The following is a 24,830-nucleotide window of genomic DNA, read 5'->3' as shown; positions in this document are numbered from 1 at the left end:
TTTATGGATGAATACCGTTCAAACGATAAACTGCAACACAGGAACCATCTGTTGTTCCTGTTTTACCAGCTTCACTTCACAATCGATAAATGTAATGTGGGCAGTTGGATCCCACAAGTTGGACGGATATCCACTCTTTCACGGTCTTGTAGATTTTCATCGCTTTTCCCATTGGGTGTCCTGCTTAAAAAAGGCTGACTTTCTTCCGACAAAAAGGCTGACTAATCAATTTGAGCGTGTAGATTCTAACGCGAGAAATCTGCAAAGTTTTGCAAGATCTAACTCTGTGTCTCTCGAATTGTTTTACGAACTCAGCATAAAAAAGCTAGATAAAGAACTGTACAATCTACGTAGTGCTCTTGTGGCAAAACAACTGAAAAAAACTAATTATTGAATGTATTGGGTATGATTTTGCAACTCACACCACCATTTTTATTGCCTGCGATAAAAAGTGGAAAAAAACCGGGAACCCCAAATCTCGTATTTGCTCAGTTAATAAATCGAATAAATACGCACAAATGAATCGATTGGCACGGAGATATTTGGTTGAGGTCTCCATGTTTTATTTAGGAAAATTAACCCCGTTAAAATCTGCAGGAAAATTGGCGCTTTTGATGTGCTTTGTGGTTTTTCAATAAATCGCATTTACCGGTCTCACCAGCTTCGTAGCAACGTAATTTAAAAATATATGCAATTTTTATTTCGCCCGCCACTAAGCATTGAAGCCAGAAATTCCAAGCAAATTACCAAAATAGTTCAATATGTTTCTCCGAATGATCGTCCACATACATATATGTTTAGGAACACGCAAAAGAGGATTAACGGAATAAATGTAGGCATTATGAAATATCCGCGGTTTGTTAGTTATCCGTTTCAAAGCAGGCATACAGTTTAAAACTGTGTTTTTGTTTCAGGATGCGTCAGCATGGTCAGATGGACGTTTCCCCAGTTTGCAGCTGTGATTCTGAACTGTTTTTTCTGTCAGCGCCATGTTTAACATCTCGTCGAATCTTTGTTGACTTTCATGAACCAATTTTTTCTCTACATCTTGTGTTAGCTTTTTCATATAAAACTTTTTGTTAAAGTTGCGCAAATAGCATGTAATAAACTCCAGTCAAACTCGTCAGCATAAATGATGAAAAGATAGTCATTCTGGTGAATACCTGCAATTATGGCGTATTTAAACATATCACTACGTTGGTCTTTCTAAGCTCTGAAGTATACCAATTACTTTACCTTAATTAACCAGAAATGTGGGCAATTTACCTGGCGCTTTAGAGAATGTGTAAATTTAAGGTAATGCGATTTGTGGGTTACCATAAGAACGCTCCAACTCCGACCTACAAGTCTATCAGTCCCCGAATCCGTCACTTCGCGGAAAATTATTTAAATGTTAACCGAAGAAATCCTTCCATTTTTTCAAGTTACACATCTTGCAAAGCGAGGACAATTTGGTACATGATCCATTTTCCTTGTCATCGGCCAGAGAGCATTATCTATTCGCCTTTCTGTCTGCTAAGCTCTAGGAATTTAAACGTAGAGCTTTCCAGTTAAGAAGGTGATTTACTGTATCTCTTGATGCAATTGCGACAGTATCGCTTTAATTTCCTGTTTGAATTTTGAAACAACTTCTACGTTCCTTCGCTGGAGCGAAGCTCGATTAGACTTTTATAGTTTTTCAAGCTTATTCCTGTTATAAAATTACACGTTTGTCAGCTGAGTTCTAAATGTGCTTCATGATGATAAATAAACTATTTATTTTTCTTTTCAAATGTTTATCTGAAGATTTGAACTGTTTTTGAGATATGAAGCTCTTTCAGAACAGCGAGCAGTAAGTTGATTATATAATAATTTATCCTTGCCGTGTTGACTGGAGATTTATTACTGACATTTTCGTTCAATGTTAATTTTCCTAGTTTTTTTGATTAGTTAACCGATATACTCATGTTATACGTATAAAACTAGCTATTATTTAAATAAGTTGTTAATTTATATTTATCGTTGTTATGTTTGGAAATTTTATAGAGCAAAACCCTTTCCCGTTAAATAGCTTAAATTAATGATGCTGGATGTAAATAAACATTTACCTTAAGTATACTAAATCTATTCATATCATAGATAATTATCTAGACAATTAGCTAATCATTATGTTTAATTTATATAGAAATACATATTTTTTATTAATGGTAATCTAGGGGTGTCTCATATTTTCAGTAGCGATGTTATTTTCAGTGTTAGACCCTACAACAGTTACAGGCAATTGCAAATGCGACACAGACAGGACCGGAAGCTTAATTTCTAGAAACATTGCACTGAGATGCAGACAATTCGATTAAAAGAACTAAGTACACGTTATTATATAAAATGTTTGATACATTTAAGCTGTTCCGAGCAACACATCGTCGTGCTGAAAGATAAAAGTAATTTTCTGGTGATTTTTGGCGAAACTGGCTCACATATGAAGTTTGTAAGTTAAGCAAATGAATATCATTTTAAAATACATATCAGTGCAGGTTTTTCCTAATCGGGCACAAGTATCACAAAACATGTGCAATTTATCAATAATAATTCGTCTAAACAAAGCTTGCTGTTTCTAAAACTCTCTTCATAAACTTTGAAACCCTTAAGACGTCTTATATTATAATGATGAAAATGTTGTGTAGTATTTAGTCTAGGAGAATGTCAAGCGGTAATGCCAAAATCCACTTCAGGAGCGCACGATTTTATTATGTATTTTTTATTATTGTTATTCTAGTGGTAATACCATTTGAAATTCCAGATTTGTGTTGACTATATATAGGCCAAACCCCTTGTCTACAGTGCCAACATTGGTTACCACCAAACGTAGAATTTTTCTATTTTTTTGCGTACTGTATAAAATTAATGCTCAAAAATAATTCAACGAATATTTTAATTATTGTATAAAATATATTTTGTAAATAATTGTAAAAATATTTAACCCAGACGAATAAATGAATGAGTAAAATGTTTATTTGGTTGTTTTTATTATCAAACGATCATTTTAATCACAATTAGATAACGAGAAGTTGTTTCCGCCTCTGTGATAGGCGTATTTACATTTTCCTTGCCCATCCAGTTTTTTCTTAAAGACCGATAACGTTTTATTAATTTGTATTTAATCAACTTTATAGCCCATCTGCTCATGCTTTAATTTTCTCACTTTTTTATCATCGGCAGATTAGAGACACCCACTTGAGTAACTGCGCTAGAGAAAATGGGTTCCGTCTTTAGATCTACGCCAGAATTCCATTAAAAAAATTACGACCCTTAAAGATAAAGTGGCCACCATTCTATATAGAAGTTAACGAGCTGATATCGATTTCCATTGGAACTTGATGGAGCTTCAAAAAAACGTACTTGCTCGCCAATCTGCCCATAATAGTTTTTTCTAGTCGATGGAGAACATCTAAAAAATAATAAAAGAGGGCATCGTATGCTTAAAAATTAGGGTATTTCAAAATCATCGGTGAATATAGATTTTTTAGTATGGGCGACATCTTCAGGCACCGTATTAGAATTCAAGCGCCAACGATTTTCTCATAAAGTGCCCGAAATTACCGAAAAGTAATCTAAAAAATACTAAAAGAGGACATCGTATGTTTAAAAATTAGGGTATTAGAAAATTGACGGTGAAAATAGTTTTTTGGCATGGGCGACATCTTCAGGCACCGTTTTAGAATTGAAGCACCAACGATTGTCTCATAAAATGCCCGAAATTACCGAAAACTAATAACTTTTGCAACTAGTTTATGTGAAGATTTCAGTAGAAAGCAGATGGCGAGCAACGTTGAAGCTAAAAATTTTGGATCTTTAGTGTGGAATAAAATGCGGTTGAAGTCAGATAAAAAATACTTTTTTGTGGTGAATGCTTGATTACTTCTACAACTAGTGACAAAGGGTTTAGCTAAAAACGCAGGATCCATTAAATAAGTTAATTTGTAGCCAAAAGTAGTTTTAATTAGAAAATAGGCCTCCGTTTCGTTTCTACTGAATTTCGTAAATTTTGCTCTCAAAAACGCTACTTTGGGACATCATTCCTTTCTAGTTTGTGTCATTGGCTTTATTTCGGGATCGTTCAATATTCAACATCATCTTTGTTATTTTAGTTCGTGCAAATACACTAAAATCGCCCCTCATGTAAATTCAAATATTCCCTGAAATTTCGCAAATAAACTCATCTAGTAACAAGGCACGATGGAAATAGAAAGCCATTATACGGAAGTTTCCACCTTAAGGTGTCAATAAAACACTTCGACAGGAAAGGATTAAAGACTTCAATTTTCCGACCCTTTAAAACACCCATGTTTATTTACTTTGACGGCTTGACTCCAAACTGCTGTAATGACGCAATAAATTTTTAGAAGGGCTTTCGTATGGAGAGCTGGAAATAAGCCGATATTTGCTCCCGATCCCAATTAGCTTTTGAGGAAATAAAATTCCTCGAAAATCCGGTCCAGAATTAACTAGCTGTTCAGTGCTTTCAATCAACTGCTGTATATAACCAATACAGCTTTTGCATATATTATGAAGAGTCAATTTTTCCAGAGGAAGTTTAGTTATTTTTTATTTACCGAAAAAGTCATCAAACTGTATTGCTGCTTACAACAAACAAATTACATCATTTTACCGAGTTCATTTTACCGTCACCTGCTAAATTGCTTAACGCTGAAATTTAAAACCCACATTTTTCTCTTAGACATCAAAAAGTAAGAGCTGTTTCCGTGTTAACTGAGCTACTTGAAAAACACTCTAATCATTAGAAAAACACACAAAAGTTGGCAAACTGTTCAATGCAAAAGTTCCTCTGTTCGGGCCACGGATATCAAGCGGGATTAGAGCGCTCCAATTTTTTGGATGATTCGTCACATTTTTGTTTTAAGTGTTTAAAATTAAAAAAGTTTTGCGGAGTGGTGCGTAAAATATCTCAATTTTTCTTGGAGCACGTGCTCGCTGCAATCGATGTTTTGAGCTTGCGCTAGCTCCTTTGGCTCTATCAGTCGTATCGTGGGCGTCGGCTATTGCAGAAGGCTCTATACGACTCAAGGTAATTACGAGAACGTGCTTCAGATCAAAAGGCTCCGATATAACCTCCAAACGGTTTGTAAAAGAGCGTTTCCATTTTTTTAAATTCGATTCTATTAAGTTTAGCTCATTGCTATTTTCTTGGAATGCTTGACAAACGTTCGGATGTAGTTTTTATAGTTTATAAACTTACTTTGCTTATAGACGTATAGAGTTTTTATGCTTGCAGTTTTTTCTAAGAAAAGTTGCAATTTTTAATCAGTGCATTTTCAATAAAAAGGCAAGTAAAAATATTTAAACTATTAGTAAAGTAAAAATATTTTTTTAAGCGCATGATGTTGATTCCGTCTTTAATTATTTGAAAAAAAATCTGACTGGATTATTTAATTGGAAAGTGAACTAGAAACATCCAGGTTTTTTTCCAACCAAAATAGCTGATTTTTGATAATACTTGCAAAATGTTCTCACTATTCGTTAACTTGAATTTACATCTTCCGCGCTATTAGCTTTTTGGAAAACAGTCCTGATATATATCAAAAATGGCGACAATTTCTGACCAAAAAAAATACATCTATTTATCTGCATTATAAAATAAAGAATTACATTGGAATTCATTGAAGACAGTTTTAGAAATTTCTTCTAAGAAGGTTTTTAAGCCAAAATTGCCAGCGTTCTTCCAAAGATAAGAATCAGCATACCGTCCGTCGAATTGCAGCGCATAGTTTTAGTGTTCATTTGCTTCTAATTCATATGAGAACTCTTATTGCATTTTGTTGGTGAATTATAGAGCAGACATTAAAACGATATAGTAAGTACCAAAAACTGCGTAAATAGTGACAAAAATAAAAAATCAGTATCTTTCTTAGAGAAAATGCCTTATCAGGCGTATATTTTTATTGTGGCCTTTAACAGATATTTGCCACCGATATACGCGAGCCAAAGCGATTTACGAAAAGTAGCTGGTCTAAGCTATCTGCCACTATATTTTCTTGTCAAGGTAGAAGGAAATTGATAACTTGTTCCAGATTGGGTTCTGGTTTAAAACGATTTATAATGAAGTGATTTGGAAGTGATTTTTACAGTTTGCCAAGCCGGTCGGGGCTAAAATTTCAAGGCGGAATTTGAAAACCGTGTTTTCAAAAAAAACGCTTTGCCTGATTGCGTTTCTTTAAATTTATGCCCAATTCCTGCCACCATCGATCAATATGGTTTTTGCGCTATTATATTTTAAAATCTGGGTTAAAAGTTTTCACTCACTCATTTTCTCCAGACATCTTAAACTAGCATAAATCGTACATTTCACCCGGATGCCTGCAAATATAAAGCTGTAGTTTGCTGGAAATGTCCATCATTTTTAAGTCTGTGAAATTACTTCGATGTTCAATATGAATGCTCTATCAATATATCCGGGGCGGCAAAATACCCTGTTGCCTTGCACCTCAGTAAATTATGTATTTTGTCAAACACATTTTGGAACATGCGATCTAAATAACTCAATTGTATGCTCATGCAAGTGATGCCTTCAATTCGGCAATAAACCGCGACCCAACTAGAACAAAACAGTGCAAATTTGAACAAATAAAATCTAATATTTTATGTACGAACATGGCTGTTTCGATTTATCTGGCTTGGTATTTTTCCAGAAGCCATTTACTCAAAGAACAGGGAAACATAAAAAAAGACATTTAATTTCCTAAAAGCCTCTTTCTCCAAGTGGAATACATTAATTCAGAAGTTTGTGATAAAGTGTGATAAAAGCGTTGTTCGAGGACAAGATGATCAACTGAATGATTGATCTTTACGTAATATTGAAAAAAACCCAAAAGCACAGACTGAAAAGGCAATTTATTTAAAAACGATATATTAGGTTAGGCAGAAGTTAATTTTAAAAAGACTTTTCAGAAGGCTTAAGGATGACAAAATTATATATAACATTCTAACTCATCTTGGTATCGCTCAGAAGTTCTTTTAACAATTAAGTGATTTTTCAGCTGGTTTTGGTCTCAAAGAGTAGGGCTCGTTTGATCGCTAGTGGTCTAAATGAGCGATCCCGAATTTCAGCAATAAATCCTTGTGTACGTTCCAATTCGATTGCCTGCAAAACTCCAATAAAAAGTTGTGAGGAACCCGCATATCTCCGGTCCAAAAGTTTTGCGATTTCTCTCAGCGAAGTGCTAGTGAAATATTGATAGCTTCTTAGAAACTATCGCATAACCGACGTTTGATTCAATTTACAAGGAGCCCAATTTCTCTAGAAAACTTTTAAATCTCGGAAGTTGCGAATTTTATTTAGAAGTTAGAACCAGGACTGGCAAACTAGATTTGATGGCATAGTTTGCCGATGGTCCTACGTGCAGATTTAGGGGAATTTAAATATTAAATAAAATCATTTGTATTCCTAACGGTGCGGTTTTTGCTGGCTGGAAACTTTCATGTCCGTACTCTGAAAATTTATTTCATATGCAAATTTGACGCTCATAGACTGGCTGTTATACATATACGGCTGTTACGATCAGTCTTTTATAACCCTTCTAGCTTATGGAGCTTGTTTGCATATATGGTCTTATAATCATTATACTGTGAACTATTATGGAGAATGTATGGATTAATGCAAACTTTTTCCAGAACATTAGCTTATTGTGTGTTTTATTTCACTCAATAAGCCTACACTAGAAATTTGGAATTTATCCAATTAGCAAGTTTTCCAACGGGTAAAACTCCGCATCAAGGTAAATATTTTCTAGTACCTTATGCGGGAGTTTGATTTACTACGTAATTTGAAAACCCATCTAATAACCTGCAAATATCAATTTGCACATGACTGCCAAACTCTGGAATAATTAATTTCAATATTAGGTTTACTTCACATGCCTCACCGACGCCATATTTTTAATCATCCCGATCCATACTGATCCGCTGAAATTATATGTGGATTTTATGTTAAACTCATTGGAAATTTGAATTTATATTTCCAAGTACACCAGATAATCTAGCAATCAAAATAGATTAGTTTTTAAAAGGCTGATAGAAAGTTTTAATAAGTTATGAAAATAAATATATTTTAATTCCGCTTCTCAATACCTACACAGAATTACTTTTCCATAATCCAATTTCAAATTGACTTAAGGTTCATATTTATTGTTTTACGTATCAGAGGCAACAAATTCTCGAGTCTGCTTATTCCTAAGGGTGTTCACACCATTCACCTTCGATTAAATATTAACCAACCAATTGCCAATCGGTTTGAGTGTAAGAAAATATAGCGAAATAGGTGGTTGAGAAATATTGGAGTTGGCCATTGTATAAATCATACACATTGCGTTTCCTTACCTCCAAACAGTACCTTAGCCATAACAGTTATTTGAACAAAAATATTCGCCTTCGCCTAAATATATTTGAGATTTTTTCAAGAATAAATTCGTCGAATCTCATTAGAACGTTAGAGGCAAAAGGAGAATAAAACAAATTTTCTTGACCTTTTAAAATTGATGCATGTCTAAAATTAAATTACACCCCAATGGAAATAAAAATAAAATTGACGATTTCAAACGGAAGTCAAATGCTTTCTTCGTTATCATTCCGTGTAGAAGAATTCAAATTTAGAAGCGTTTAAATTAACGGACATAAGCCAAGCGAGAAATATTTAATTAACTCATTTAAATTGAAAAAATATGCTAATTAAAAATGTGTCCTCGGGAAAAGCTTCACAGAGAGCAAATTGCAGAGGAAATGGAAGGAAGAGGTGTTAATTTAACAGGATTCCTGAATTTAAACTAGCCCTAAACTACTCGTCTTTAATTAAGGCTTCAAGTGATATCAGTATTTAGAATCAGAGCTTGTGCAGAATGTTTCCGCAAAAATGGGATTATTTCGTAAACACGAACTCGGCTTCAACTAAATCGTGATATAAAATTCCTGCTGCTACTCCATTAAGCCCCTGGATATTGCCTAAGATTTGCAAAGTTCGCGAGCAGAATTCGAAGATAACTTTTAACAAAAAAGTAGATAGCCGACGTTCGTCACTCTTTTGCCATACGATTTCCCCTCCAAGCTGCTGTCTGCCTCTCGAAACCTCAAAAGTTTTGAAGTATGATTTATAATGATTAAAATTGAAATGTCTTTCAAAATAGGAAACACACCAGACCCTCTGAAACGACGTGAGGGGAAAACTTTTTAAATGATGTCAAAAATGTAATTGCTTTCCATCATAATATGAAATTGAACGGTCTCACAAACATCTTTTAAATAAGTGCTGTAAAACAACTCAAACGTAAACTTTGTAAAGTGTTCAATTGTTTATTAAATTGTTTGACTCACGGCTAAGACCTGGATGAAGTTGTTACAGAAGCGATATTCGAACCTAAATTGGGAATTGTAAACAATCATCCACCTGAAAATACAGGTTCAGTTCAGATTTAATATTTCTAAACAGGTCCTTCGTCTCTAACCCTCGAAGTCCAAAGTTTTACGATACCGTCTCGATCAAGGAGTTTTATCAAGTTGAAATTTCAGTCCTTTGGCAGCGTGGAAAACACTTAACTTTCATAAATGCATCAAATTTCCCTCTGGCACTGGGTCAAGTTAAAAATGTTTACTGGAAAATCTCTCAGTTGGAATATACATTTTATTTAATTCCACGGCAGGCTTCAATGTGTATTTTTAACTGAATATAATTTATTTGGAAATTAAAGACATGTTGATTTAATAAGCATATTTTGGGGTGCTGCAAATGCAAAGATAGCTTCTGTAAGTAAATTGGATTACTTGGCAAATTTTTGTTGATGTAGAAATAGCGGAAATTGACAATGTTCCTGGAGCAGAGCGCTTTTCAAAAAGGTAACTCTCTTTAAAAATGTTCCAATGTTTAATTCGAATGAATATCTAAATTGATACTCTTTGTGTCAAAAATTGTAGTTTTACGTTTTATGGCTGAAACAATTATGTCCTGAAAATCTATTAATATATTATGTGAAACTCCATTCACTGCCATTGTAATCGTTTAATGTGAAGTCATATGAATTTTAATGGCATTGTGAAACAATTTGCGGCTTCAAATTCAGACACTGTCGCACAGGCCTCAATCAATAATTAGTTCTTTGCTAATTGCAGAATAGTCGCTTCAACCTGATTGTGCTCGAAACTGTGTAACAAACATTTTATTTTCTTCAAATCAATCCATATGCAGCAGATGTGTTCGTGAATAAAATTATTCGATTTTTTTATACAGACTTCAATATCGAATTGAAATTCAGCTGCTGCAGTTCGTTCCCGTTGAGTGCAATCTGGTGCACCCAGAAATAAAATATTAGGACAAGCTTTTCTGAATGAAAAACATAGTAGAGAACTTATTATTCAAAGGACAATAGCTTTCGAGAGCTATTTTCAAACTTGCCTATTCAAAGGCATTTGAATATTGGTTCATGAATTAATGGACCGTTTCTAACTATGCTGATACTTAGTGGTAAGAGTTACTAGCTACTAAACTGTAAACTTGAGATATTATCGTAGTTACGATTTGCATTCAGTGCTGAAAACTATTCGCAGAATCCAATAAGCCAATGAAAACTTCTATACAAACATAAGTAATGGGAATCAACTTGACCCTTTTCATAATCCATACAGACGCAAACATTTCCCGCAATAACTAATAAAGTTTTATTATTGACAGACTGATCATTTCTAATCTTTCCCGTTTTGATGGCTGGTAGAAGATCCAGCTCCATTGGCTGCAAATCCCTCATCACGCGAAGGACTTCAGTCTTCGTTAGCTCCGTTAACACCTATGATCCCATCAAGGTAAATTTGGTTAGTATTCATCGCTTTTTACTTTAATTTGTGACACAAAGTAGACACTAGCCCTATTTAAACGCTAGTATTTCTGTCGCTGTTTTTACAAGTGTTTTGTTAAACAAAGGAGAAATTCCAAGATTAAAGAGCATCTTAGAAGTCCGAGAGCTGGCAATTCCAGAAAACCGTTTTTGCAATTACTGTCCAACAGCGTAAATGATGTATCTCCGCATTTCAACCGAGTATCATCTATTTTTAGCGGTTTAAGGATCATTCTAGCGTTGGGGTTTAAAAAAAGTAGAAAAGAATAATTGCCCAGGATGCAGTAAGAACCGCGCAGGATATGGAAAATTTATGTAACGTTACGTGACATTAATTCAAGAGAACTTCAGCTGAAACTGTTGCAATATTGACACGAAGGAACTCGCTTAGTCAAATAGTAGGATGTTTTTGAAAGGCGTATTGTAAAAGAATAAATTCGCGGCTTTCTAGTAGCATTTTATTTGTAAAGCCCAATAAATCAAATTCGATTGTTTAAGTTGTCCAATTTTTAATACATAAATCAATAAATTGCATACAAATGGTCAACTGTTTTTTGAAGCGTTGAAGCGTTTATTCGAAGGCCGTAATTTTAAAATAAAATTATATCCGCTTTACTTGCAATGTTAAAAACTGTTAACAAAAAGAGAAATATTTGATAATTCATTTGCATTTTGGCATGTTCTGGCCGTGAGACCTTTATGGACATGAATAAGTTCCAAATTAATTAATCCTTTAAATCTCGAAAATCGAAAAAATCGAATCTACATTTGTCAAATGTATTTGCATTAATTTTAGCGATTTAAAATAAATAAACACTGATAGAAAGCAACAGCAATCATTGTGCTGTCACAATTAATTTTGTGGTGTAACTAAAATGCATTTTAAAATGTGCACTTGGCAAACACATTTAGTGAAAAATTTGAACTAACCAAACAAACAATGCAATTTCACTGGTCGGTCATAATGTCTGCATTCGAAGTTTTAGTTGACTGTTACATTTCATTTGACCGAGGAAAATGAACTTGACAGCATTAAATTATTTACTCATTCCGTAATGGATTATCAATATTCATTAAACATGATGTTGTTGTTATTTGTCAGAAAACTAACCCGAACTACAATTACGCTAAGGGTGTCTATTAGAAGGTAGATTAACCCACTTGCGACGGTAGATTGTGAGAACAGTTGGATGGTCCCGAGTAATTTACTGAAATGGCGGCTTTCATGTATGTGGGATTATGGCAAATACTGCAGAAAACAAATGAAAATGCAAGTTAACAAACTAACTGCCTTGAAAATTCTAAATAACTTGGAAACCAGTCTCTCGGACAGTTGATAAAACATTTGTACATATTTCAGTTTGCAATGCAGCTGCACGCATTTGCTTCATTTGATGAAAGCAACCGCATCAAACGAGAGTTTTACATTTCAAATATTTCTTTAGCAATATCAGAACTCATTGCGATTGTTAATTGATGACGAAATTGAGCCGCCTTTCGAAGGACAAAAGAAAAACACTGTTTTCCCTGATTCGTCGCTCTTTAATAGAATTATGAGACAACGATTTGTCGACATTCAGTGCAAATTTCATGGTTCTATCCATGATAATATAGAAAATATAAAACCTAAAGAGAGTGTTTGTGTTATAACGCCTTGTTCCTTCATAAAACTAAATTTTACTTAGCTTGGAAACCAAGGTTTTTATGTTTGCTTTATGTTCAGCTTGTTCGGTTGCAGTCTCTTGTGAATGGGGTAATATGTGATAAAGTTTATTTTCCGTTTGTAGTTGTATTATCCAGCTTTTATATTGTAGTGTATAACTATTTTGCCAAATGTAGTTTAGCCACATCAGTTTGATTTATGGGACGAATTTATTTTTCGATGCATACGAGTTTTTACATTCTTTCACCTGAAGAACCATTTCAGAAAATACCACCACGTTCTTTCACCCCTACCGTGTGTATTTCCACAATATGAATACTGATACAAACATTCAAGACCTGAAAAATTATATAAATCTGATTATTTCGGTTCATATCGATTTTTCGTCCACATACAATAACTTCTTTAGTGAGCGCTCGCAATGTCCCAAGCAGTAAAATGTATAAGTTTTTTTTCAAAGTCCGTTTGTTTAATCCAAGAAATCCTATCATCAAGCAAAGCCGCTTTGCGGATTGACACTCCAGGGATAATTTAAATACGCTGAAAGCCTTCCTTTCATTTTTCGAGGTAATACCCCAGATTATTGGGGCGACTATTTAGTAAGTCGGAACTTCAGTAATTTAGTAGGAAAAGTTTTTGCTTATAAATTAGACCGCTGGAATTATTTTCTTGTTTAGTTTCTAGGGGATTACTAATTCGGTGTCTCCCAACTCGAATTCTTCAAATGTGCCAGAAAGATTTATCTTGATAACGGAACATCAATATCGAGAATTCCGGTTGATCGATGGATAGTGGTTATATTGCATCGAAAATTATTATAAATTAGGTAGAGAAAAATTGAAATTTATTGCGTGAACAAAAAAAGATCTGAAATAATGCGGCGAAAAAACGAACAAAGAAATAGGTAATCTTCAACTATATCACGACCGTAATTTTTCATTTCTTATCATTCTGTAGGATAAGATCCCATTGTGCTGTTCTTACCGGCCAGCTTACGTCCAATCAGATAACCCTCTACGTCTAATAATTAAACTTCCTGAACCAATATTGGCATTTTCAGTTTTAAGTAAAAGCCCCACAACTTTGCTCATATCTCCTTTTTCTCAATTTCTTGAAATATATCTATCTCTCATTTTGAAATGTTGTTGGCAATTTGGACTGGGACAGTGTGGATAAGAATTCTTAGAGTTACTTTGCTCAATAAATATGGTGGCTGGAGGCTCTTAAGTAAGAATTTTTTTTGTTGCTGTTGCACAAAACATTCTAACCACTAATTACTTTTATTATCCCTTTGCCTTTAAAAATACGACAAATTACACGGTAACAGAACCTCTTAGCCTAATTAAATCAGTCGATAATCTAATCTTACCAATTTCGGTTGAACACCGCAAATTTAAATGTTTAGAATGTTTCTTTGAGGGTATAGGGTATAGTAATCAAATTATAACTCTCCCATCTTCACAAATTGCTACTGAAACAATAAAGGGAAACTTGCTACGAGAATATATGTCTGAAATAACAAGAAGAGCGAAAGGTATAGGGCAAAAAGGTAAAAAAGTGAATTTAAATTGATAAGAAAAATGAAACGATGTAGAAATGTGACCTTTTTATTGCTATGTTGGGTGTTCCAACATACATGTTTCTTCACGCAAATAATGTCGTTCTTCTGACTTGCTTTAATTAAATATTGTTCGGACCAAAAGTCAGTTCTGTCTTAATTTAATTTTCCTGCCTTAAGCCCTGGGGTCAATTCTCAGTTCTAAACTCGGAAATTCTACTAAACAATTACCCCTGATGCTTTCAAATTTGAGAAATTAAGAAAAGCTTTTATTCCCTATAATTAGGTTCGCCTGAGATAATTTTGGACAGAACGAAATAAGCAAAATTTGAATTAATATTTCAACGTCAAAGTTGCACAAGCTTCAAAGCTTTTATAGGATAATATCGACTGATCCGAGAAGCGTTTTATGTATCTTATGGGATTAAACAAGGTTTATTATTTAAAAATATTCCGAAATAAAACCAACGAGTTTCCGTACTTTCTTTAGAGCGGCAGCTGTGACAGTCGATTAGAAGTTTTGCCAGGATTGCTTTTGCAAATCATTTGTGTATTTGAAAAAAAATGGAGTGAATACAATTTCATCATTCTTTTATATAAAATTACGGCTGCTTCGCGTTCTTCTGCAAAATATAAATCTCTTAAGTTAGGTACAATTTGGAATGGGATAATATAAATAAGGGACGGATGAGACAAAAAATAATCGACTCGCTATTGTAGATCGAGTGGAGCGGTTTGAAATCCGAAGGAAAAATGCTGAAGTAACCGAGCAATTCTCCCAGTAAACTAAAGTAATTTGCTTTTTATATCATTTCATTTAAAGCCTGCAGCTTGACTGTGCTTTGGTAATGGTAGGGCCATTACATAGTAATTTATATTGCAACTGGGTAACTGTAAGCACAATGACGATCATATTTTTTCCCGGTTTCGAAAAATCTAAATAAATTACAATGCTATGAACAGAATTACATTGAGCCGAAGTTGGAGTCCCGTCATATATCAATTTGATTACGCATACCCCAATTTTCCCGTATGCAAGTCCAGTTTGTACAGCAGCTACATATTGGATTAACACATTAATAAAGCCAGAACGTCATGTCAGTTTTGCTATTACGAAGGCCGTTGACATCATAATGGAATCACGAAATCAATTTTTCTTCCTTAAAAGCAAATATATTTATTTTGAAAGTTAACATTTAGTAACACAAGCTGGTTGTAGTTATAGGTGTGGCACATGCAACTGCAATTATTACTGTAAATGTTCGGTGGTATGTTAATCTGTAGAAAGCTTTTGACACGAACGTTGTAGCAGATTGAATAAGTGCGTTATCCGGCAGAATGAAATAGAATTGAATAAAATATGTATGGGCGCATTTAAATAATTTTACAACATTCCGCTATTTTATATGTGATGGAATCTTTGGGGGAACGATCACGATAAATGCATTCCTTGCGAAATCTACACAGACTATTTTAAAATTCAAAAAAGAGCATCTCATCAGCTTTGAAATGCATGTTGAATATTTAAAAACTCCCCAGACGTAAGTGGGCACGAGGGAAGTAAACTTTAGCTTTCCCAAAATCGTATGTTTAGAATAATGCGACAGGGGCTCCAGGTAGAAAATTTAATGTTCCGGTAATGTAGGCAGAGCAAAAGACATTCATTATAAATGCCAAGAGACTTTCGTAGTTTCCCGGAGTTTTTACGTGTTCCAGTTCTTTCTACTTCTCAAACATTTGACTACAAAAACAAATTTACGGCTTTCAACACAACTGAGGCAATTTAAATCACAATCTGAAAGAGCGTTCCGATGAACTTTCGGATTTTTAAACGACGGAGTAAACAAACGGAACATTTGCCTCCGACATTAATAGCTACGACTCGTAGCCATTACTTCCGTTTACCATTGAATGATCAACAGAAAACATTATAATCAACCAATCCAAACAGAAAAATGGCACTATAAAGTCGGCGAGGGTAATATATTTGTGTAAATCAACCATTCTGAAGCGCTTTAGAGCTTACTAACTAATAGAGTGTTGACGTAGGACATTTTATTATGTTCCCTTTGTTGCCAGTTCTTTTCAGGCTAGAAAATGCGTGCCATTTTTGAAATAAAGGCCCAATTTCTCACATTCCTGAAATACACCGCATAGACTGGTGAAAGGAATTATTCCTGATTCTTAAATTTGTAATTGCGGTATCGCGGATTGAGAATCAAGTTCTTGACATAAATCCTTATTTTAAGAACAGTTTACATTAATTAAATGGAGCCTCTATAAATCTGGGTACGAGGTATAGAACGGATACAGAGAAATTTATTCCGGTAGCAAATTCCCAGAAGACTCTTAAATATTTCGAGTTCAATGAGTAGGTCGGCTAAGGGACTGTACTTCAGCGTCGGTAATAATGTTAATTAAGTTAGAAAATTGTAACAACATAATGTTGGTTTCAGTTGGTGCTGGATATCAACGCCCAAATTGCGCTCTTCAGGGACCTTTTAATCTCGATAGGGCAATCGAAGGATTGTCCGGAACACAGGGAAAGAATTAGAAAACTGAGGAGAAACTGCGTCGAAGCATGCAAGACCACAAGTCAACTCATTTTGCCACACATACAAAGGTTAGCCTATAGCAGATGCATATGTTCTTCGTTACTTCCTGTACAACTCTGAAGTATCAGACATTCAATTCTAAAGCCAACAAATCCAATATCCAGCAACTGTAATATACACACAATTAAACTATAAGGGGTTTAATTTCTAATGCCGAAACCCGAAAAGGGGTTTAGATGTGGATGTAATTTATATTTATATTATAGGCAAACTACGACGATACATCCCTGCCGAAACTTCTATACGAACTGTTATCTCGGAATTCACGGAACAATCAAAACCTAAACCGACACTAAACAATAGTCACGACATTATTTAACACGATATTTCTCCTTGAAATTTAACTTCAAATTGTAGGGCTTATATTCAGAGTTTGCTTTAATCAAGGGATAATGCACGGTATATTATATTCCAACATTCGTGGCTTCATTAGGTTTCTACTGGCCACAAGGATGATGGTTAATATTATTTTATCATTAAACCGACCCGAGGAGTTAAATAGTCACATATTTCAGCAAACCCTGCCGTTTCATGAGAGATACTTCAGTTTGTTTGATGAGTTTCACAATTTTCTGCGTATGAACTCTTAAATTATACATTCGGTATGTAATGACTGTTGAGGTCACGAAAACCTAATAACTTTTTTTCACTTTCAATATTTATAGATTGTTTTATTCAAAAGGAAAATGTGCTCGTTGGAGGCTTACAACTTAAAAAAAACTACCATAAAAATTAAATTAATTATCATACACCATACAGCTTACTTACAGCGTAGCAAAATCGGTAGGAGTACTTAAGCTAATTTCATTCTTTCTTTCTTAGATGATAATTATTTTGGGGACCTTTTGGACTTGGGAGCAAAAACAAACATCATTCAATAACCGTCTCAGCTCTTTAGCAACACCGGGGAGCGTGAATAACTCAATTTATTACTAATTGCTTTTGTTGAAAAGGTCCCAGCTTGTAAAATATCAGTTATAACAATGAAACTTCCAGAAATTCTCCAATCAACTTGCGAAGACTCATTTTAGGTTTGTGCAGACATTATAGCAGCAAACTTCGAAATTAATACAACTTTGCTACGACGCTCAATTTTTCCTGTTCTTTAATTTATTTCATCATTTACTTTAATTGTCTCGAAATGTTTAGATTATTGAAGTTTCAGCAAAGATCAGTATTATGACAACATTCCAGAAATATGTGTAAATTATTTACTTTATCTTGGTATGGATTATGAATTAGCAAGCCAACGAAATCCATATATAATACACTAAATGACATTCGACTACAATGTTAAGTTACAGATTATAAAACGATATTTTGTTTCCAGCTGTCCTCTGCATTATCCTTTTTATGTGGCTATAAATAGAGCTGTTCCATTTTCATATAGGAGGACCAAATAAACTAACTATACAGGGTGATTTACGTAGACCGTCTATTGAAATTTTTCCAACTTGCAGTTGTTTTAGAAACGAAAAAATAAGGTCCTAAAAATTAACAAAACTAGGGTGGCTGAGCCTCGCAATTCGATAGCCAATCCAACCATGCTAAAAATGGGGAGTCTGCTGGAGGGCTGAATGTATTTCACATAGGTTTCGGCACAACCCGCTATTACCGGAAATTTGGCAAAATTTGAAGTTTCCATAACAACTGTAAGTTGGAAAACTTCTAATGCACGGTCAACGTAAATCACCCTGTATCCTGACTCTCAGGCCGTAGACAAACAACGTCTGCAAATGATCGATGGCACAATGCTGACTCTTCACTTCCTGCCTGAATATGATTTTCGTTTTTTGAACCGAAGTTTTCAAGAAAAATCGATGCATAGATAGATACTCATTAATTCCTCTATCAATTTCCGAATTCTCATGCATCAGAATTAGTTCATTATTGATTTAATCGAGAACATCAACCTAGCTATTTTACATATAATTCAATACCTTATTTGGAGCTGTCAGACACAGACTTGGGTCAAATAAATATTTATGTGTGTATTTTCACGACAGACAAATCCAAATCTGAAGTTACAGGCGGATTTTCACATGTAAATGAAACTTCAACTGTAATGTATGAAACTTGATATTCCTCATGGAGTTTTCGTAATGTTCATGGAATCTAATCATAGAAATGGTAAAAGTAATACGAGCACATGTGGGATTACAGCCCGAAACTTGGGTGGAATAGTATCTGTGCTCGCTGATGCGAAACTAATGCAATATTTCCAGCTTGCATTCAAAAACAATGTTCACATATACTTCCTTTAGATACTGTTTCTGTAGCTTTGAAGGACGCAGAATACTCTATTGTTTTTTAATGTTTTAAATTAAATAAGTCACAACAGGCACCTTTCTGCAAGATTTTCTCTCCAGCTGTTATCTAAATTGAACCGAATCACCTCATAACAGGAAATTTAAAAAATATGTGGCTCGCCTTCTCCCCAGTTGAAAAATCATCATTTTTTAATTGGGTCAAGTAACCAGGACGCATTTTAAGCAAGTTTTGGAATGTTAATTCGCATTTAAAAGGATCCTCTGCTGCGGTTAACTGGGCGAATACTAAGTAACTCTGTTTGCCTCATTATACACCACTTTGTACCGTTTGTTATTTATTTGCTTATCGTGCAGAGAGGAACGATTTCCGTTCTTGACTTTTTATTGATATTTACAACATATTTTTGATGTACTTGCCGGGTCTATCGCATAACAAATAAGGATAAATTGGTCAATGCATGCGAATTTGTAACACTCTATGTTGAGAGAAATACAAAATGACGAAGTGGAGATAAATGGTTAGCAGAGAAAGTATAAAAATGTTTTTGAAATACCGAAGTATAAAAATTACTCCATTTGTATTTCTCTGAACGTGAGTGTTCTCCCGTTGTGTAAGAATTGCAAAATAAACAAGGTAACTGAGCTGTATATTGTTTCAGCCATGAGACGTCCATTTTATTTATTAGAAATCGACATCGATTGCAAACCTAATCGGAAACATTAATTCCATATACTATAAAGAGCAAATGGGTAGCGACATTGCATGTAGAGAAAGTCGACATTAAAATAGACGATGGGAAATTTACTCTTGACAATTTCCCTATTCTATCCACAACACAAAATAGGTCATCCCAAGTTTCATTCTTCCTGCGAAAGCTCTCGTGTATACTGCAGTGGCGAGAAATTAATCCAACAGCGTTTGCGAGGTAACAATGAATATGTTTAGGTTTGATGAGGAAAAAGTGTTTTGTATTTATGAAGCCGGACGTAGAGTGATATTGGGAACAATACATTGCTTTGGGATAACCCACCACAGTCAACAGATGAGTAAAAAACTCTTTAAATTGAAAATTTCTTTGACCGGTTTTAATTTCCCGTTTCTGTTTTTTTCTGCTGCATGCTCGCGATTGCTCCAAATAAAACATGCTGAGAATGATAGATTCAAATGTAAAATGTTCAAACAGTAGATTTTACGCGAACATTTCCATGTCGGTAACGGAAGTAACCGCAAACTTTAATTTTATGCAGCAGACCCAGCAAACTTTTCAAATAGGCAGCTGTTATATAATTTTCTGCGTTGGTTTTATTGTTATTCTTTTCAACAAACTTTTCACTGGATATAAAATGCATTTTTCTAGAAACTTTCAGCGAACTGAATGAGATTCTATTTCAGTTAACAGTAAATTTTTAAAGTCGTCTCAGTGGCGAGTAACGCTTTTATTTTCAGTTAGTGCGATTAATCCATGTTATGATTTAGAGGATTGACAGTCTCAAATTGATTTAAAATGCGCCATAAAATCGGCTTTATCAATTAGCGCTTTCGGTGCAAGTAAAAGCCCTTTGCTCTCAAACATAATGTTAATGCTATCGGGTTTATCAAATCGACCTGATTTCTCTTTGTAAAATACTGACAGGTTTTTTCAAGCAAAAATCCTATATTTTTGAAGTTGGACTTTGAAACTCCACAAATTTCACCATTATTATTTTTAAATTTTTAATAAAAGAACGAGATGAAATCATAATTTGTAAACTCTCCGCATCAGCAATGTCCTCGTCTATGCATTGAAATAATGATTTACCATTAAGTTGTTTGAGACAGGGAAGGAACGCTACGAACTGGAAAGAAAGAATTGCATATAATAATGATTTAGACAAAGGGGAGGAGAGATCGAAAACACGCGGTTGGTTATATGGAAACTGGAACTGGCCGTAGGCGATCCAGTGTACACGGAGGGTTGAAATGGGGCTTCATAATTGTAACATATATACAACAATAAATTTAACAACCCGCTTTCGGTAATTGAATTTCTTCCACTGGAATTTTTCCATTTATTTCCAAGAGCTGCACAAAACCTCTTGTTAAGGCTGGAAACCATTTAATTGGAGAGCTATTTTTAATTAATTTAAAAAACTGCAAGGCGTAACTCTGATGAAAGCAAGTGGAGTGGTGGAGCAATAAAATACAAATTTAGTTACAGAGAACTTTCCAATAATCAACTGAAAATTATCTATATTAAAGTTGTGAAGAAAAAGGGGAAGAACCATAAAAATACTTGAGAACAGCTGGATTATATTTGGGCAAAAGGAAAAGAACTGAGCGACTTGCCGGATAATAGGGAGCAATTTTTCAATAATAAAGTTCCCTAAAAGCAAACCTTTCAGGATGCAAAAAAGCTCAAAGCAATTTTTATTCGACGACTTTAATATCGTAGAATGGACATTGTAAATACATTCCTGCTTCATTTTCCATAAATGTATATGAAATTCCAAGTCAACAACTCATGAATAATGATTACGACTTCGTTATTTGATTTTTCCTTTTAGTGCAATGGATGAAGGTATACCAGCTGATAACCAGAATCTGGTTATGCTTTATTTTATGGCTCAGCTATTTCATAGAGAACTGCGAAAATCACATAAACTGGTTCAGGTTGTTCCCATGGACATGTCTGGCTACTATGGTAATTTTTTACCACAACCAGACCGCATGATTAGTAAAAAATTGGGCCATGAATTCTTTCAGATAATAGAGCTGGACCTTCCAACTTGGGAAACGTTATTAGTCAAATCCTGCTATGCAAGCAGATAACTCCAGATTTCAACCATGAGGAGTTGTGCAGTATCATTAAAGACTCCGAGGAAATAGCAAATATTCTTAAAGAAATTGGAGAGTACATGCCAAAGCAAGAAAACAATTTAGGTAAGTTGGCTTAAGCAAATGGAATTTTTGAAAATATCTAGCTGTTATAGAAAAACCATCAGCATTGAACGAAGATGTGTCAAACCAGTGGACCAAGAAACAAAGAAATTTTATATACAAGCACATGGACCTATTCTGTTGCGCAGCCCCGCCTAACTACCTCTGACATAAGCAAACAAAACCAAATGAAGAAAAGAGATTACTAAGGAAAAAAAGTATTTAGTATTCAGTTAGAATAGAAAAATATCGTCCAAACAAAATTTATTACCAAAGCGAAAGCCTTGTTAAGTAAAGTCAATAAAATTTTAATATGGGTCCATTTTTCTAGTTTAGAGAGAAACAAAGTTTAAAGTTAATATGATATCGCCATAGCGCCCACAAGTTCGAGTTAAATTAGCTCATTGTTGCTGGAGGCTTTTAGTTTTCGTATTTTGCGTGTACTTTAATTTTTGAGAGTTTATTATAACTTTAGAGTATTCACCCTAACTATTCCTGATCCTATGCATGAAAACACCAAACCAACTGTTGTAAGCAGAAAAATTTACATATTGCAGGTAGCAATATTTAAAGAACGAAACATTTCCAGCCATAAAGTTCTTCCAATCAAAAAAAAAATCAAACTTAATTACTTTTAGAATGACTGATATGTCATTCAACGGATTATTATATAACGATTTAACTGCCAGACTAGATAATTTACCGATTCGTTGAATTTTCAAATTTTAAGCTCGCTGAGGTTGTCGGGAATTAGTGAGTTCATTTTAATAACAATATTTCTTCACTTTAACTTCAGCCTCATAAATCGTACTGTGGTTCACTGATTAACTCTGAAAATTTCTTGGCAACGTTCAGTGTAGTTGTTAAATGATGAACATTAGCTAAAAATAAAAATTAGGCGAGTTTGTAGTTTCATATTTGCTGAAACGTTTTTCTTTAAACATGCACGGTTAGTGACAGCAAATGTTCTTATGGCAACATAAAAAGGTCGATTATTCACAAGAAAATGTGCAATTCTAAATTCGCTCAATTCATTTAAAGTATCTGCTAATTATTATAGACCATGTTATAGATTGTAGTTAGAATCTTGTTACCTAGATTAGCGTATAACCAAGATGGCAAGATGTATTATATCACTGCGGTTCTAATACACTACAAGTGGAGTTAAAATTTCAGCAAGTCCGTCAAATATTCCTTTTAAAGTAGCTGGATTTCAACAATTTTTGCAAATTAGGAACACAGGGTATTACTTTCAAAGAGAGCCAAGCAGTTTTTACATGTGATGCCTTGCATTATCTTGGTTGTGCAATTATATAGATATATATAGTGTTCCATATACCTATAGGTTTCATAGTACTAGCCTAAAAAAAAACAGTTTTTGGTAATATTAGGTAAAAATTCTTGATATATTTATTTTTCACTTTTATCAGTAAGCAGACTTTTGGGAAAACGTGGGAAAGACTAGAGATTGGTGAAAAATCTCATCAAGCTCTCTGTCTCCATTGTTGTGTGCTTGGAAACACCATTTCGTTAGATCAAACTTTTTTTAGAACATAGCATATTATGCGCTTAATAAAGTTAGTTAACCATATTTAAAATATTGTAATTATATCCTTAAAATCACTATCAGAAAATTAAACAAATTAAAATAGTCAAATAGCACCCTTACGACACGTTTGCCTTTCAGCATTGTTCCATACTGAAAAATAACTATTGTTCACCTTAAAGAAACGATAGACAATTTTGCAACCCACATGAGCTTGTGGGTAGGTGATTATCATAATACTCTTTGTCAAATATGTTTGCAGTGGTCGATTGTAAAATTGTCTGTCAGTTCCCATAACGAGTTTTAAGTGTTATTTAAGCCAGAAAATACATTTAAGGCCACGGGTTTACCTCTTATTGATAGGATGAGCTTTGAGTACCGTTGTCTCTAAGAACCGATGAACCGAGCCTAAACCGCTGGGAAATTTTTTTTATGTTTCGTCAAAACGTAAAACATATTATGATTTCTGTCGGTGCTTTGACCAATCATCAAAGGAGTTTGCCGCAGATGAGGCTCGGTTCAGGCTCGGCTCGTTCGGACTGGACGTGGCATAACACTGCAAATTCATTAAGCAAAATATTTCACCATTAATTCCAATATACTCCAAATTGAAAGCAATAAAGTAGTACATTTATATTTTAGGAAAGTAGTTCAAATGATTATTCACATATATTCATCTGTTTAAGGCAGATATACATTTACTAATGTAATGAATTCGGGCGCTAATAAATTTAAGGTTTTCCTCAAATAATTATGGTAACATGTAAAATAGCGAGCAGGGTAATGTAGACTGTAGAGTTAATTGTAACTGGCATAATAAGGATCCCGTTATAAAGTACACATTGATTAACTGTTTAAATATAAACTAATCGTTTGATTCGGTTGTTTTGCATTTGAAGCCGCAAAGGATGTTCACTGTACTATCATGAAAAAATACTGAAGTAATTTGGGACCACTAGAACGGCATCCTTATTAGGAAAATGCGAAATTTGATAAAATGTGAAAACACAGAAGATCTCAATATATGTGGTAATAAACTGGCGAAGCTCACTAAATTGCAGTTTTACTAGATCTTTAAACTCGATTCGTTTCTGAACATTTTTCCACCAGAGTGTGAAGGAATACAATCGGAAATAAGTTACACTAGAAGAACTACTATCAATAAAAATTGTCGTTGCAAAATTTTTAACTAGCTGGCGTTCTACTTGTACTAGTAAATCATTCGAAAGGTTACAAAGTTATCGGAATATTTCAGGCTCTTTAGACAATCAATTTTCTAGATTTTCTAGATGACTTACAGGTGGAGCAGCTAAAAGTTATTGATCCAAATTCGAGAATATCAATGTACAGACTTCGTGTGGTGGCGCCACGCAGAATTACTCTTTGATGG

The 24,830-nt window shown here is 34.3% G+C and overlaps 2 protein-coding genes across 5 annotated transcripts in view; both read left to right on the top strand.

Moving 5' to 3' along the window:
• The window catches only part of LOC109532954 (lachesin), a 60,987-nt gene extending 58,070 nt beyond the window's left edge, over positions 1–2,917 (top strand). Inside the window, exon 10 of the mRNA XM_019898112.2 lies at positions 915–2,917. Coding sequence (XP_019753671.1) covers positions 915–997 — 83 coding nt within the window. The 3' untranslated portion in view covers positions 998–2,917. The remainder of the gene's footprint in view (positions 1–914) is intronic.
• A 2,100-nt stretch (positions 2,918–5,017) lies between these two features.
• Positions 5,018–24,495, top strand: LOC109532953 (regulator of G-protein signaling 7-binding protein). Of its 4 annotated transcripts, none has more exons than XM_019898111.2 (6): positions 5,018–5,065; positions 10,712–10,839; positions 16,549–16,715; positions 21,522–21,658; positions 21,721–21,897; positions 21,948–24,495. In XM_019898111.2, the coding sequence occupies exons 2-6, from the start codon at positions 10,741–10,743 to the stop codon at positions 22,061–22,063; spliced, it is 696 nt and encodes a 231-aa protein (XP_019753670.1). In that variant the 5' UTR covers positions 5,018–5,065; positions 10,712–10,740; the 3' UTR covers positions 22,064–24,495. The 4 variants fall into 4 exon arrangements, with proteins under 4 accessions (XP_019753670.1, XP_019753667.1, XP_048526646.1 ...); XM_019898108.2 differs by having other exon boundaries at positions 5,025–5,065; positions 10,712–10,848; XM_048670689.1 differs by lacking the exon at positions 5,018–5,065 and adding an exon at positions 5,757–5,851.
• Positions 24,496–24,830: the final 335 nt, after the last annotated feature.

The sequence above is a fragment of the Dendroctonus ponderosae genome, unplaced genomic scaffold (assembly GCF_020466585.1).
Source record: "Dendroctonus ponderosae isolate FM_Combo_2020 unplaced genomic scaffold, Dpon_F_20191213v2 Dpon_F_20191213_1, whole genome shotgun sequence".
NCBI lineage: Eukaryota > Metazoa > Arthropoda > Insecta > Coleoptera > Curculionidae > Dendroctonus > Dendroctonus ponderosae.
The sequence above is the reverse complement of the archived record's forward strand: the minus strand, read 5'-3'. Positions and strand labels throughout refer to the sequence as shown.